Source organism: Lygodium microphyllum, chromosome 28, assembly GCF_053477565.2.
Source record: "Lygodium microphyllum isolate KBCC chromosome 28, Lygodium_microphyllum_v1.1.10, whole genome shotgun sequence".
Classification (NCBI taxonomy): domain Eukaryota; kingdom Viridiplantae; phylum Streptophyta; class Polypodiopsida; order Schizaeales; family Lygodiaceae; genus Lygodium; species Lygodium microphyllum.
The window spans coordinates 89637589-89655067 of record NC_141162.1 but is presented as its reverse complement, the minus strand read 5'-3'; the positions used below and the strand labels follow the sequence as shown (position 1 = coordinate 89655067).

At 40.4% G+C, this 17479-nt stretch overlaps 1 protein-coding gene and 1 pseudogene across 2 annotated transcripts in view; both read left to right on the top strand.

Moving 5' to 3' along the window:
- Positions 1–16962, top strand: part of LOC148011741 (serine/threonine-protein kinase VIK-like) — a 91926-nt gene extending 74964 nt beyond the window's left edge. For both annotated transcript variants that reach the window (XM_087670203.1, XM_087670204.1), the window contains exons 3-11: positions 9352–9468; positions 10161–10255; positions 12721–12841; positions 12953–13032; positions 15574–15633; positions 15819–15934; positions 16220–16305; positions 16385–16500; positions 16582–16962. In XM_087670203.1, the coding sequence (XP_087526329.1) occupies positions 9352–9468; positions 10161–10255; positions 12721–12841; positions 12953–13032; positions 15574–15633; positions 15819–15934; positions 16220–16305; positions 16385–16500; positions 16582–16738 (948 nt within the window). In that variant the 3' untranslated portion in view covers positions 16739–16962. The remainder of the gene's footprint in view (positions 1–9351; positions 9469–10160; positions 10256–12720; positions 12842–12952; positions 13033–15573; positions 15634–15818; positions 15935–16219; positions 16306–16384; positions 16501–16581) is intronic.
- LOC148011742 (uncharacterized) lies at positions 3062–5311 on the top strand (annotated as a pseudogene).
- Positions 16963–17479: the final 517 nt, after the last annotated feature.

Below are 17479 nucleotides of genomic sequence, written 5' to 3'. Positions count from 1 at the left end.
AATGGACGAGAACCACTCTCTACTGGAAGACCCTTCGTCAGAAGATCTGTAGGATTATCATCTGTATTTACCTTGATAAGCTCAATACTTTTGCTATCAAGTACATCCCTGATAAAGTAATACTTCACCTATATATACTTTGTCTTTTCATGAAAGATGGGATTTCATGCTAGCATGATAGCACTTTGACTATTGCAATGGAGGACATGAGTCTCGGTAATCCCAAGCTGTCCCACTTACAAAGGCTTCATTGGTACCATTGACTGCATGCGAGAAGCTCCCACTAGCTTGTAGGAAAATCTTCTTGGGAGATCACCCATCCCGGCAGTGTTGTCACCCAACTGCACTTAACTGCCAAGTGAATATCCACTAGGCTAGTTCTTTTTGTTATCCCAAAGACATAGCCCGAAACCAATAGGCATAACCAAACATGAAGTAATAGGCTTTAGCCCACTATTGTACAATAGTGATTTACTATTTAAATTTGAGTATTTTTAGTGATAAAATCAGTCCAAAATGATGGCATAACATGTGCCTTTTGCATCCCCCAAACAATCGGGCATTAATAGGCGTGAAAGCCATAAAGCCTCCTTGCATGCCTAACTAGAAGCCGCATACTCTGCCTATGCAGTAGACAATGCAACACACTTCTACAGCCTAGAGATCGAGGAAATTGCTCCCCTTGTAAAGGTGAATATATACCTTGAAGTAGACTTCTTGCAGTCAGTATGACCAACATAGTCTGCATTCGTAAAGCCAATGACAGATGCCTTTTGTTTTCCAAAGCAAATGCACAAATCCTTTGTGCTCTTAAGATATCTCATGATACCTTTGAGTGCTTCCCAATGTTTTCTACAAGGATGTGCCATATACCTGCTAATCACTTGCACTGCAAATGCTATGTCAAGATGTGGAGCAACCGTAATATACATCAAGCTACCCATACTTGAAGCATACGGAATCTTGGCCATTTCAACCTTTTCATCATCAAATATAGGGTTGTTCTTTGCATTGAGTTTCACGTATGGAGGCAATGGTACACCGATTGCTTTTTCCCCTTCCATATTGAAACGGTGCAAAATCTTGGATACATACCTATTGTGATAGATAAAGAAGACCTTTCGATGTATCCTCGAGTATTCACATGGCAAGAATGTGATTTGCCTCACCAAGATCCTTCATGTTAAAACTGTTGTGTAGGTTTTGCTTTAATGTATCCAACACATGAACGTTCCTACCACCAATCAGCTTGTCATCTACATACAAAATTAGTATAATAAGATTGCCATTTGTTGTCTTCTTGGCATATCAGTAATGATCCACTTGACTTCTTTTAAATCCTTGAGATTGCATGGATGTATCAAACTTATGATACCATTCATGTAGTGCATGCTTCAGCCCATACTAGCTTTTGCTGAGTTTACTTATCTTTTTTTGCCCCTTGGCCACAAAACCTTTGGGTTGTTGTATATATATGTCCTCATGCAGATTACCATGTAAGAAAGCAGTGTTTATATCCATCTATATGAGTTCCATATCCTCACATGCAACTAAGTCCATTATGATTCGCAAGGTAGTCATCTTGATTATAGGGAGAAAAATCCACAAGGTAATGTAGTATGGGATAGCATGATATGGACTTTCTCCTGAATAGTCCTATTCATACGCTCTGCGACACCGTTTTGGGGTGGATTATAGGGGGCACTGAGCTCCCTCTTTATCCCTTTGCTGTCACAAAAGGCTTGAAAGGATTTGGACACATATTCCCCACCATTGTCAAAGAAGACACTTTAATGTCTTGTTGGTCATATTTTCAGCAAGTGCCAATAATTTTTAAAACTTATCCAAGCCTCGTCTTTATGATGGATTGGATAAACCCATAGTCTACGTGTGGCATCATCAACAAATGTGATAAAATATTTCTTTCTCCTTAGAGACAACCTTGGCATGTCACATACATCTGAATGTACCAACTCTAAGGGTAAAGATATTAATGAAAGAGACTTTTTATGTGATGTTTGAGCATGCTTACCGAATATACATTGATCACAATCATAGAAGTGGGAAACACCCCGAAACGCCCCTTTGCATGACTCGAAATGCTGAAACATGTGGAGGAGGCCTCGAAATGCGTTTCCTAGTTCGAAACACTCCCCCTTTGGGAAAATGGCTGCCATGTGGCGTTTCCCCTTGGGGAAACGTTTTGTGATGCTCCATGTTGCAACATGTTTGAAATGTTTTTGTTAGAACGTTTTTGTATTGTCCTGTTTTGTGTGAATAATGATGTTTAAAGTCATTATATTCACGTAAATAATAATGTGAATAATGACGTTAAGCCTGTTCACATCTCTTTAATTATTTTCTTTTCCGAATGCTTTAATTGTCATGTTTAATGTTTAATGGTTTGTAGCATTGTCTTTGAAAATAATAATGTTAAATAGTATTTAAGATTTAATGTTTAGTAGTTAAAAAATTTGGCCATTTCTCTCTGTTTTTCTGCTTTTCTCTTGGTTGCTGTTGGAGAAATGTGTTTGCACCAGGTCCACAAGCGAGCATTATTCCAAGATCATTTCTGGCCATCACGGACTAGAGCAGGGACTATTTGTTTATGGATGTGGAGTCATCTCTCTCTCTCTCTCTCTCTCTCTCTATCAGTCCATGTACTGATAGACTAAAGTTATGAGCATAACAGAGTTCAGACCAGCTCTCTCTCTCTCTCTCTCTCTATACCAGTCCACTTACCAACAGTCTTCAGTTATGAGCATAACAGACCCTTGACTGCCACTAACAGCTCCCTCTCTTTCTCTCCACCACAATTTGTTTACCAACAAGGTTACAAACTTCAGTTATGGCTGTACAGTGAGGACTTCCACCAATAGCCTACCGCAGTCCACTTGCCAACAAGTTTCAGTTATGAGCTTAGAACAAACTCAGGACTGTCACTAACAGCTCTCACACACACACACACACACACTCTCTCTCTCTCTCTCTCTCTCTCTCTCTCTCTCTCTAACAGATTGTAGAATATGACAAAGAGATTAAGTAATTATTACACCTCACTTGTGTAATCAAAAAGTCATAAAACTTAAGAAAATAATGCAGCAAGGGTACCAAGAATACTATAAATATGCAATTCGGCTTTACCCAAAGCATCCTCCAAGTTTCCAATCAATCACCATCTATCTAAGCATCCTAGCTTCAAGCGAACACCTCTCCTTCTCAGCCCAAAGTGTTCTCTTCCTCTCATAATATGAATCCCGAAGCTGCTGAAACTTTTCTTAATGAGACTAGCGTGGAGAAGGAGAGAACGCAAGCCGACTATTGGTGGGATCAAGTCAAGATCCTACACAAGTACAAAAGTAAGAAAGGTGGTGCTAGGTGGTGGATGTGCCATTATTGTGGCATTGAAAGGTGGATCAGTAGAAAGGGTGAAATCCCATGGACTTGGTCTTAGTGGAAGTGGGATTAAGGCTTGTGCCAAGATCCCTATGGAGGAGCACGCTCGAATGGAGACAGCACAAAATGTTTCCAGAATCGAAAGCTGCTCAAAATCCCTTTGCTATTCAAGTGTCAAGGCAACCCACTAGTGCAGCCTCAGGACCTCATGCACATGTAGATCGAGGGAGCCAATCTTCTTTCTCAGCCCGTAGTGCTTTTAGTACACATGGAGCTGCAGCAACTTTCTAACCAGCCTCTCGAGGTAAACAGAACACTCTGTTTACTTCTTGGCATCCCCAATGCAAGGCACAAGTTGATGCAACAATGGCTTGTTTCTTTTATTCTTGTGGAATTTCTTTTAATATTGCACTATCTCCTTTCTTTAAGGAGATGGTGATAGAGATTGCTCAATTTGGGCCCACCTATACACATCCCACATATGATGCATTGTGGGAAAAACTCCTTGAGGATGAGGTCTCAAGCATTAAAGAGGCCATAAAACCAATAAAGCAAGAGTGGGTCTCATATGGTGTATTGGTACTAGGCGATGAATAGACGGAAGGAGTGCTTGTTGCTTGTCGCAGCAAAGCACTTTACATCAAGTCCACAAAATGTGGTTCACGACCAAAGGCAGCTCTTGTCTTATGCTAGCTTTGGAGTGAGGTTGTGGAGTATGTGGGCCCACAAAATTTTGTGCATTTTGTATCAGATAGAGAGGCCACTAATAGAGCGGCAGGTGGCTTGTTGGAAAGCAAGTACCCTAGCATCACATGGAGTGCATGCATTTTTCTATTGCCTCAACAATTTGCTGAAGGACATTGGTTCTTTGCCATGGGTAAAAAGCATTATCACCGTAGATATGGAAATAGTGACATTCATCACTCGTCACCATTTCTCATTGGCATTATACAAGAAGTTTGCAAAGGAGTTATTAAAGTATGTAGAGACTAGATTTGCATACAACTTTCTAATGCTTCACCGTTTACACCAGATGAGGTCGGCATTGAAGTAGGTGGTGGCTAGTCCAGAATGGGAGGCTTGGCCTACTCGCATAGCTATGGCACACTTGTGCTATACCACTACCACTTAAGAGGATTATTGGCCCAAGGTAAAGCATTTGTTGGAAAGTGATGTCCTCTACATTGGGAAGATATACGAAGCAATGGATTGGAAGATAGAAAACATTTGATCCATTGAGATTGATAAAGCTAGACTGCAAGAGATTGAAGAACTTGCAGTGAGTAGGTGGGATCAGTATTATTCTCTACTACATTGCGCAGCTTTTGTGCTAGATCTTGAGTTTCAACACAAGGGAAGAGTTCTTCAAGTAGATGTTGAGGTCGTGCGAGGTTAGAATTCAACTCTTCAAAAGTTAGTTCCTACTTCGGAGGAACATAGATCAGTGAAAGATCAACTCGCAAACTTTCACAATAAGGAGGGAATATTTGGGTGGCTTGATGCTCGACATGGTAGGTAATCTCATCTATTTTTTTAGTCTTTATGTAGGTATCTTTTAGTATTATAATTTGAATCAATAGTGGATAATTTTGATTGTTATTGCATTTATCTTGTAGAATCCATGTTGGTGCTGTGACTTGGTGGGAGAACTATGGAGTAGACTGACCCAAGCTTCAAAAGTTAGCTATCAAAACTCTTAGTCAAGTTTGCTCATCATGAGCATTAGAGAGGCTTTGGAGCACTTTTAGTCACATCCATACAAAGAAAAGGAATCGCTTAGGACTATAGAGAGCAGATGATCTCGTTTTTGTCAACGCAATTCTATGTTTGCTAACAAAAATGAAGTCAGAGTATTCTCGAGATGTATACATAGGCTTCCATAAAAGTGAGCAAGATTTTGGGTCTATGTAAGATGAGGAAGAGAATAATGAAGAGGATTTGCCTACATAAACTGAAGATTATGACATGGATGAGGAAGAGGGAGACTGAGAGAAAGAAGAACTAGGAGACAATAATTAGTTATCATTCACTCTCTTGTATGGTTCTGAAATTTGCAATTCTTTCTCTGCAATCAACATATTAAAACTCTTTTTTCTTTGCAATTGCTCTTTCTTTGCACTTATCCTTGTATGCATTAGAAAGCTCGTTTGAGCTTATGCCTTTTGTAGAACTCTTTTAAAACTTGAAAATTAGAAAGCTTTGATTTTAAGTATGAGACTTGTATTCTAAGTTTTAGCTTCTAAGCACCTAGGCTCTAAGTGAAATCAAGCACCTAGGCTCTAAGCCTCCTCTCTACCCCACCCCCCCTTTCTAATGACATGGTGTTTTTGTTTTCCCCTCCTCGAAATTTGACGTTTCCGTTTCTGTTTCCCTCAACTATGATCACAATGGTCAAAATCAACATACCTCAAACATGGCAAATAACCCAAATGAGAAAGCACTTTCATTCTAGTTTGAGTCATGTGCCCTAACCAGCTATGTCACAAAGACACACTTGGTTGCTCTGCTATGGTGACAACATGATCATGCACACTAGATACATATAATGGATATAGAGTGTCACTCTTAGAGCCTTTAGCAACAGTCCTAGATCTCTTACATATCTTCCATTTGCTATCCTCAAAAGTGGTGTGACAGCCTTTCTTATCTACGTGCCTTGTGCTTATCAAGCTTTTCTTGAGTTGAGGTATAGGTCTCACATTATGCAAAGTGAACACTGAACGATACTAAAATGCCGACTGCACACTACCAATTACTGCAATGTCACATGCATAGTTGTCCCCCAAGTGAACAATACCATGTCTACCATCACTATAGTTAGAAAGTTACTCACGGTGTGGTGTTATATGGAATGAAGCACCTCAATCAAGAATCCAAGTGTGCATGCCATCATCAGAATCTGCAATCAATGATTGTACACTAAAAGAAGAAGCAAAAAGTACATCATTGTCACTGTTACTCTCGTGACTGACCACATTGACTTCCTCTATCTTCACACTACTCTTCTTTGCATATTGGTTGTCCTTTTTCTCATCTTTGTTATCATTAGTGCTTTTGCCCTTGCCCTTCTCTTTCTTCCACTTAAAACAATCCCGCTTGAGATGCCATTTCTTGCCACAATGATGGCACTCCACATTTTTTCTACGAGACTTGTTGCGAGCTTTGTTGTCAGAATTACCCTTCTGTTGGGATTTGCCTCTAGTATGCAGTGCATTGGAAGACTTATTGGTTGAAATATTTTTCCTATTGAGCTCTTCCATGAGTAAAGAGCTCTCCACATTTGAATATAACAGCATAGAATTGGAGTTGCTCATTGCTATCCTAAAAGTGTCCAACTTTCAGTCAAAGTGAATAGCAAAAATGTTGCCTTGACTCCTCATCAAGGTGAAACTCCAAAGCAGTCAGCTGGTTGAAAATAGAGTTAAAACTCATTCAAATATATAGACTTGGCCATACCTTTCTTCGTATGAAGCTCCATCAAAAGTTTCAACCAATAAACCTTGCTGCTTGTACTTTTTTGAGCATATAACTCCTCAAGGATTTGCCACATATCATAGGTAGATTTCAATTTCTCTATGTTGAAGAGCAAAATTTGTGACACTGAAAGTTTTGTGGTAGAGCGTGCAAGCTCATCTAACTCATCCGAGTCATCTGGATCCATGATTGCTGGCTTTACCCCTTTTGTCTTTATGGGCATCACCTGTTTCTTGTGCACCAAGACATTATAGCATTGCTTTTGCCGAGCAGTGTTGTGTGCACCCTCAAGCTTCTTAATGTGCAAAAGATTGCTGCTATCACTGCTGCTAGCCATGATTTACAGCTCAAAAGTGAGTCAAAAGTCAACAAATGTCAGCCCAACTATCGCACAAATGACCAAGGTACAAAGCAAGTACCAACCAGCAATGAAAAAACAAGTAGTTGCAGAAATGTCAGATTTGCAAATCAATTTTTAGAGGCATAAAATGTGAGCTACAGCACCATAAGCAATTGCAGCCATGCCACAGGCTAATATATCAATTTCATGAGAAAGCGTCAAATTTTAGCTGCAATTTCTGCCCCGAACGCATCCACGAGCAGAAAATTGACTGACATTGTCAAAAGCCCCAAAATTTCTCTGCTCAAACTGCTCAAATTACATCAAACATAACTCTCGAGAAGATTGCACAAGTCAATTTTGCTAAAATTTCACAAATTTTGCAAAAGCCCAAAGTTTGTTTGGTGTCCAATGTGCTCAATTTGCATAGAAATTGCAGTGGAAGTACATACCAAGACCAAATTCGACCCAAATTTTGTAAAAGCCCCAAATTTCCAGGAGTAAATGCATGCCCAATCTTTTAGATTTGTCAAACTGTGCTTGGACATGCTTGACAGCCTGCTAACTTTAACCAATGATAAACCCCTTTTAAAAATAATGTGATTTCCTTTAAGAAAAGGAAAGGTTGACTGTTGACGGGTCGACGTCTGCACACGACCTGTGCTGACCTGACCTGACTGCTCCATAGCCTGCGCTGAACTGCACTGTAGCCTGCGCCGAACTGCCCCGTAACCTGCATGACACTTGCGCCGACCTGTTACCTTACTGTCCAACTGCACACAACCTGCGCTGGCTGTGACTGTCTGAAGGACTGTCGCCTGCCTGCCCCGTAACCTGTGACCTGCTGTGACTTACGCCTGCACCATGCAAGCCTTAGACTCACAATCTGCTGTTGGTAGGGCTTGGATTGGTTCTAGGAAGTGTGGTTGGGACGGCTTTGGCTTTGATACCAATTTATAGTGCCGAGTGCATAGTGGAGATGCGATGTTCAGCAATGGCAATGGTGGAGAGAGAGAGAGAGAGAGAGAAGATCTATTAACGTCTCTAAAAGGCCAGAATGGCCTATGAGACCATAACCAATACAACTGGTATCATCATCTCTCATCAGAGAAGAAGGGATAGAGATAAATTTATGTGTAGGTCTATGGTAGATTGGGATGAGAAGTATGGAAAACTGAAAAATCTGAAAAACCTGAAAAAACTAGGTTTAAAAAGATTAAAAGAGTGTAGAGTATCTCCCCCTCAATCTATGGAATGCACCAAGATTCTGCAAGCTACCTCCGATTGAGTCAGGGCGCCAATATGCATCTATAACGAGCATCGTGATACGAATGTGATGCATATGGACATGCCTATGTCGCCGAGTGGGTACTCTAGGGCATCGTGTTCTGCATAATGCTATAGCTCTGTCAACTGTGATGTAGCCTGATGATGTCCCTCCATGACGCCTATCAGGAGAGAGAGAGAGAGAGAGAGAGAGAGAGAGAGAGAGAGAGAGAGGTGTCACACCCGAGTATGTATAAAAGGCATGATGGCCCTTTATTCCCAACATGTATTCCCTTTTGATCAGCTTGATCACCCTCTCTACCTTCCTTACCTATTGGACTCTCAAAAGAATTTGATGCTGCTTTGCCTAGCATCCTTCATTTCAAATAAGCAGAATGAAGGAGATCTCAGAATGACCATGAAAAAGGGGAAGCAAAATAAGTGTATCATATATATATATTTTCTTGACATAACATGTGTATCATCTTCTTTGTTGAGTTTTTCAATATTGCATTCACGTTTTCAGACTTGAATGTGAAACAGCCTTCAATTCCATAGGGGGCTGCTCACTTACCTGAGTAACTTACATTACATAAATACGTAGTTGTCATTTGACCAAAATTGTAGTCTCTTACATTAATCTGGTGGAATAAAATTTGCACAATCATCTGTTACATGAGACTAACATTGGGGACATTTACTTCAATGGAGATTTTTGATGTAAACTGCTGCACATGATTTAATGATGTTTCTGTAGTGAATGAAGATACAAGATGCCGAAAATGAGCATGTAAATCATATGATTCTTTCATTTGGGTTTTTGTAAAACTAATATTGCAGATTTACCTTTTTATTTTCATCTTGTGGTTATGAAGGGAAACCATGGGTCTCGGTTAGAGCCGAAGGCAGTAGCTCCACCATTGCCTCAGAGGTGTGACTGGGAAATCGACCCAAACGAAATAGACTCTAATAAGAGTCGCCTCATTGGGAAGGTATGTATGCTTCAAAATCTATCTGCTGCTTACATGAAACACGTTCTTCATTTTTTAAAGTATTTTGTGCTCCCTTAGGCTCAAGGGTGATGAAAATATTGCTTATCCCATATGCTTATAACAAAAACCACCAACTTATTGTATTTTTGAAGGTCAATATTGTGTTTTTAAAGCATTATCTTGCTCTGGAAAATCAAGATTAGTCTGCCAAATCCCCTGTGAACTATAGCTTGAAATTCTGCATCATGTGATTGATTAAATTGTTTGAAGGTCACTTCCAAAGGGCTACTTAATTCTTAATTTTTATCCATCATATAGAATGGTAATCCATATGTCAAGTAGATATTGCATATCCTGATCTTCTGGTCAATTTTAGTTTTGTGTGGTTCTTCTCTTCTTCCATGTAGTCTCATTGCTTTTGAGAGTATATGTAATAATGGGACGTACCATGTGAGTCACGCCAGAGAAACAATGAAGTAATTGCATGGGTTGTGTGTGGCGTGGTATGGATGCATGTGTATGTCAGCGTGCCTAAGTTTTGGTGAGCATGTGAGCGTGGTTATATAGTTCTTTCATACATGTCAAAACATACCACGGATTTTGAGTTTCTATGAATAACTCTTGATGGTATGCCAGATGCCACTTTAGTATCTTGTCTGAATGTGCTGCATTAATCTTCTCTTGCAATGAAGGGTTCATTTGGAGAGATACGAATGGCTTTTTGGCGAGGAACCCCTGTTGCAGTGAAAACCATTCTTCCTTCTCTTTCAGATGATAGATTAATTGTGTAAGTAGATATTTGCTGCTGTTGACTTACATGCACGGACTTTCTGGGATCCTTTGAGTTTGTGCTAACAAGCTTTCCCAGCAGTGTTTCAGATGGCAAAGTTTGGTTCAGTAAATTCTGCTTTCCTGAAGTATGGGATTAATTTATTATTCAGTAATTCTACAGGATCTGGTCAGTTAATCCAGTAATTTAAAACAACATTTACTATTGTTCTGACATAAGTTCAAGATTCAATTGTCATCTAGTTGAGACTGACTGGACCCCATCATTAAGAATGCAAAGGTGGCTTTGAAAAAAGAAATCTGCATGATTGATGTGTGCATGCGCACCAGGGTAAGTACTGCTTGGTTGGCTCATGTTGAGTAGTTTGGAGCCTCGGTCTAACTAATGAATATAATATCTAGTTTAATATGGTAGCCTCCATCAGATTATGGTGAAAAATGTACTGAATGGGCTTGTTTGGCTATTTTGTGGGCATTATCATCTATACAAGATCATGGTTGATTTTAGGTTTGTAGCTATTGAGATACCCTTGCCAATAGCCTTCCATGTGAACATCAAGAGATGCTAGCATGAGGTCAACTCTTAGAATTTTCCAGATGCAACAACTGTACAGAGACTCAGTGACACTCTACATTTATGTCTGCCCTTCATCACAGGAGGTTTGGCAGAGAGCACTGGTTTGTAGACGGACATCCAATAGTCACTCCATGTGCAGTCGTGCACTCAGGACTTCTTGAAGACAACCCACTCTAAATGTCTTGCAGACAGAGTGGCAGGTAGGACAGAAGCAAAAGTGGGTGATCATTTGCAACAATGTAGCTTGGCAAGTATAGAAAATGTGGTATACACAGATACATGGAGCAACTGAGGACACCTTAACAAAGGTGATATCAATCATATGGCTAGACATCATCTATATCAGAGAGATGATGGGGGAAAGCTGGAGGAAATTTCACAGAGAATGAGTCAGCAGCAAGGGGAGATCCTTTGTATTATGAAGCCATGACCTTTCTTTTTGCTGAGAGGAGAGGTTCATTGGCATGAGAGACCTCTAGTATGGTTTCTGCCTTGGCCCATAGAAGGATTCTTTTCGTGAAAGAGTTTCCTGTTGAATCAGTGGAGAACTGATGCAATCTGCTTTGCTTATTTTTATAAGTATCTTTTTGAGAGGCTGTGTATGGATCTTGTGTAAAAGTTGTGTTTGCTGAAGACAATTGTGTACCTACCAAAATTGATGCAATAAATTATTTGTTGGACTAAAAAATCATCCATTTAATGTGTGAAATAAAATAACATATATAAAGGAGAAGATACCCTTCTCCTTTGAACCAAGAGTGCAAGGCTAATCAGCAAATACATGATGAGTCTATGAGATGGTTTTTAGTAAGGCAGCCAATTACAAAGCAATAAGCTGCTATAAATGAGTTATTATGGCTAGGCTTATTATGAGTTGGTGAAGAAAGCTGATTGGGCAGAACAAAATACATTAACTAGAAAGCAAGGGGATGTTTAGGTGGTAGATTACTGTCTTATCTCATAGTATTATGTCCTCTGAATTTCATAAGCTCACCATGAGGATTAATTGCATAGGAGACAAATCTGTGGCTATAGAATTTCCTTGAGGTGGATAGTCACCACTCTAGCTGAGCTCCAAAAACAGGACTTCATACTCTTGGAGCAGGACCTGCAATATCTTGAGTCTTGACACTTCATTCATCCAAGAAAGATTAAGAAGCCTTAGCCCACTTGAGAAATAATTGCCTGCTAGGAACTGTTGCTCTACTTGTGAGACTTATCTGTCTCCGTAGCATTAGATGCTAACATTGAATTCAAGCTTTATGGCTTTTGGGTTAATGAGCCTTTAAAGAGTTTGGGTTTTCTTGCACAAGGTTGTCTTTACCTTTCTACCAACTGACTAGCCAAATGTAAGGAGAAGGCAGTTAAAATTACCTCCTCTTTCTGTATAAGCGGAGTTCAAATCATCATGGATTCTTCAAGTAATCAATCAAAAGCCTGACAGTTGGTAGAAAGGTGAAGGCAACCTTGTACAAGAAATGATAGAGTGGTGGAACCGTCAATAGCATTTGTTAAGATGTGGGTGCCATGTCCTTTAGTAGATGTTAGGGCTGGGTTGACTGTGCCCCCCGACCTGCCCTGTTAGGGCTGGGTCTGCGACACGACCTGTTCTGCTAGCTGACTGCTTGCTGTCAGATCCAGCTCCTGATTCCTGATGGTGCAAAGTGTTCAGCCCAAAAGCAGGCTATAGCAGCTCAGAACAACTCATTTCTAGGAGTTTTGCATAGTCAATTAAACATTAATAGATCTTGTTGTCCTCCCAATGTTTCTATGATTTAGTCTAAAGGTGAAAATTTTACTTATTCTTATGACTCTAACTCATTCTGCTTATGTAAAGATTTTTTGAATGATACTGATGTGATAGTGATGTCGTTTCTTTATATCAGAGATGATTTCAAACATGAAGTTGAACTGCTGGTAAAGTTGAGACATCCGAATATTGTTCAGTTTCTTGGTGCTGTCACTGTTTCAAAACCTCTAATGCTGGTCACCGAATATCTCCAAATGGTTTGCATTTAAACCTTTCAAATTTTTACTGTGGGCCATGAAGTAATGAATCTGTTGCAGTGGATTTGTTTGATGTAAAATTTCATTTTTCACTGTTTTGTGCTTCTTTAGGGAGATTTACATGCTTTTATGAAAGCGGAAGGGATGTTGCGTGCTGCAGAGGCTGTTGACTTTGCCCTTGACATTGCTAGGTGAAATTTTTGTACTTTCAAGTAGTAATTACATTTTGATTAGCTTGCCCTTGACATTGCTAGGTGGTCTATTTATGCTTTTGCGTAGCATTAAGTGTTATGTTCTTCATTGGAGACACCATGCATACAGAAGTCTGGCTAAACATATTATTCTATATTATGTAGTTTGTCAATCTAAGGGAGTCATCCACATCCTGCATTATCTTGCAATGGATCGCTCTAAACTTCGCCTTTTATCCATTCAACAACGTTATCATTTTGAGTATACTTGAAGAAAAATGAACAATTAAGTTAATATTCTTCTTAAGGCATAATGTGGACAAGATGTGATGAGCATGAAGGCCCTGGACTGACCATTGCTGCTGTGGCCTCGAGACCTGCTAGCTCGCAGCTGCTGCCTCCCTGCACATCTTTCCTATCTCTTGCCTAAGTTCCCCTGCTGTTTGATCTGTATATTTCCATGCATAGCCTGATCCCATGTGCCTCCACCTGGAAGAAGACACTTCCTCGTCTTCTTCATCATTCCTTGGGAGGTTGACAGGCATAGAGTGTTGGGAATACATCAAAAGAAGTTATCATTCTTCAAAATCCAGTTCTTCTTGATGTATTTCATTGTCTACTTTGACACACTATCATCGACATAGACTCTCCCTAAATCAAGATGGAGGGAGATGCATCTGTCTTGCCAACCAGCTGAAAAGAATGCACAATCCTTAGCTGAGGAAAACCAGTTTCTGGACAATGGACAATCTAATGTCTTCATCTCAGCCAGGTGCCATGGCAGGGCTGTATGATTCTTTGGGTTTGCATGAGCCAAATTCTCTCTATGTTGCTCCTTCTGTTATGCAGGAAATGGCTGTAAATCTATATGGAGACCTAGACTAGTATCAGTATTAAATAGAGGAGGCTCTACAAGTAGAACTTACATATGTACACTTACTGGAAGTCTGTATCTCAAATTACCATCTGTTTCATGTAGTGCTTTAAGCTTGCAACTCCCATAATTCCACCATTCTCTAGCTGGCGTTTAGGTTCGAGCAGTTTAGGCCTGGATCCTTTCTTATGCACTACCATAAGTTTTCCTATCTTGTCGCAGGTTAGCTTAGATCCTCATTTAGGTGTCAGGTCTTCTTTAGCTTAGCCTTACTTACCTGCACACCGAAATGCCAACTGCAGGTGAGTCTCACTCTGATCCGGAGTGCTGCTGAGTGGGAAATCCCCCTTATGCTCACTGCACTCTAGTCTCCGATTGCTGAGGTGCAAAAATCTCCTTCCCTTGCCAAGGTTTCATCTGCCTCTATAAAGGGAGATGGGGGTTGTAAGGCACCAAAAAAGAAATGTGTAGGGCAAGGTGTGGCAAAAATGAATAGGTTTTCAATGTATTGCCAAAAATTTGGTCACCTCGATGACAATCATGTTTAAAGGCCAAGGTTAATTTATCCAGACTAAAAATTCCTCCCCCAATCCGACCTTGGTAGTCCCATCCAATAGTGTTAGTGCTAACTCCATTGTGGTTGAGCGGGGGTACTCCCCAAGTGGTAGCGTAGCCAGTTTCATCATTGGCTTGCTTTTTGGTGCCATGAATCATGGAGTTCCATGGATGGCAACAATGGATGGAGGTGGTGGGCCCTTGGGACACCGCCACGAAAAGGGACCAGCTGGGGGTCGCATCCTAAATCGGGGAGCATCCCTGACAGGGGATGGCGAGGGGATGGTTTGTGACAAGGAATGACAAGGGAATGGCTAGGGAATGCATCCCCCTTGTGGGGCAGCAGGGACTGTTGGGTGGTGTTCACATGGGCACACACACACACAAACTCTCTCTCGATCTCTCTCTCTCTCTCTCACACACACACACACACACACACACACACACACACACACACATTGACATCTTTCTCCCTCTCTCACACACACAAACATATTGATGTTTTTTGAAGTTTAAATTACCCTTCCTCTACAGCCTCTTCAATATCTATCAATAATTATATTCACAATTTTTATATGCATTTTATGTGCCGTTTCCATCCCCCGTTCCCATTCCCTATCCCATATTTCTATGTTATGAACCACTCCCTAGGTTAGTGCCTTATGGCTCGTTTGACTGGTTGACTGGTTGTAAGCTCTGTTAGAATCTGATGGAACAAAGGAGCTTTGACTGTTCTTTTCATGCAGCCCATTAGTTGCATGTGGTAGCATTTTTGTCAGCAAGGGCAGGCAAGGAGCCCTATAAAATGGACTCAAGGGGTCAATGTGCAATGTCTTGTGTTGACCACAACACTTTGGAATCTAGGCCCTGGGCATTCTCGTCCATACAACGGTATAATGTGGCTGATGGTGTGGGACGTCAGCTATTGTGATGGGGGTTTGGCCTGATATGTTACTGGTCTCAGGTGCAGGGGTGAGCCCATTTGGCTGTACGGGTGGGAGGTGAGTTTCATGTCCATCCTATTATGTCTCTTGCCCATGTTTTATTCATGGGATAATGTAATTAGGATTTCTGTATTCTTAGAATTTCTAATGGATGCTAGCTCTTTTCAGGGGAATGACGTACTTGCACAATGGACCAAATGTCATTATACATCGTGATTTGAAGCCTCGGTATGGTGGATAAAACCCATTGGTGAAGCTATTGTCATTATTGATGCTTAACAAACTAAATATGGGCGGGTTAAAATCAGGGAACTGTGCATCTTATGTTTAGGATTGACACAGACTCAAGGCATTGAAAGACTTGTGTAACTTTGTATTTTGACAGCTCTTGTTCCTTCTGTATGAAACTGCAGAAATGTTCTGCTTGTTGATAGTCACCATCTTAAAGTCGGTGATTTTGGCCTAAGCAAGCTTATTAAGGTGAATCATTTGCATGAAGTATACAAGTTAACAGGGGAAACTGGCAGCTGTAAGTATTGTTTGTAAGTGCATGTCAATTTTGTAACTACGTTGTTCAACAAAGAGGATGCACAGCTGTAGAACACTTGTGCTTTTACAGTATTCATGAAAAGCATGTTTGGTAGCATATAAAAAACTTTTAACTCATAGTTTTGGATGGATTTTTGAATCAAAGATTAAGGTTTTAAACCTTCTGCTGTAAATCTGGAAGTTCTTTTTTGAAAATTTTGTAACTCATTTCACATAAAACTGCGGTTTTTCTTGGACACTCGTTTTACGTAGCTTCATCATGCAGATCGATATATGGCTCCAGAGGTGTTTAGACATAAAGCTTACGATACCAAGGTTGATGTATTTTCTTTTGGCATGATTCTATATGAGGTGAGTTGTCTGATTAGGATGAGTGGTAATTCTGGTGGCTTGTATGATTACCTAAATCAAATAGTTTGTTTGAGAGCAGATGTTTGAAGGATCTCCACCTTTCTCGATCATTGAACCTTATGAGGCAGCAAAGGCTGTGTCCACTGGGAAACGGCCTGAATTTAATGCAAAAACATATCCCCCACAGATGAAACGGTATGGTTTTGTATATAAAAAGCACTGACGATATAGAAATATGCTAGATTTGTTTCCTAAATGGCTTGACTTGATCTGAAGGTTGATAAAGCAATGCTGGGATCATGAGAAAGATCGGAGACCACCATTCAAACAGATTTTGAAGGATTTGGAAGAGATCAAGAGTGCCCTTCCTCAGCATGACTCTCATGGGTTTTCATCAATTTTTCATCACAATAAAGTGGGAACAGAAGAGTAGTCTGAACAGATTGAAGCAACAGGTTCTGTGTTGGCTGCTACGAGCTGTATAAAAAATTGTCTTTCAGGGTCAGGCATGCAGGAGGAAAGCTGATATAAATCTCTATTGAATGACGACCATCCTGCATTGTACTAGGCAGAACAAAGCTGCATGCTCCTTGCTAAAAGATACCATCATGTATTTTTATCTGTATTATTTGCATTTGAGAGAATCTCTGTACTCTAGTGTACTCTAGTTTTCTCGTGTTCAACACCAAATATATAACAGTTCATAGAGCTAAGCTGAGCTTGTATAGAGTATTCCATCTTTCACCAATTGGAGGTGAAATTAAGCAGTTCCATTGTGGTTGGGCTTCAGGGGGTTCAAACTTTCCTTGTCATCAGCTTCGCTGAGGATGCTGCAGGGTGCCCAACAGTAATAGTGCTGGAAGAGATGTGATAACTAATGTGTTGTTTTGCTTAATGCAACAGGAGGTCATATGGCCACTAGGCAAATATTTCCCTAACACATCATTTGACACAATAAAAACATCATCAAAAGAATTGGATTCATGTGTTATTTTCACAATCTGTTTTGCATGGTGTTTTTTTGTCGATTCAGCGTGAAAAAGGGAAAATGTTGTCTCTGTTGCGGTTGCTATCTCCAACCCAACTGGATTTGTAATGACAATATGAATGTATTATGCATTTCCCCATGCTGCTTGCATGCTGTTGAGGTCCCCTCTCTCTCTTTCTCTCTCTC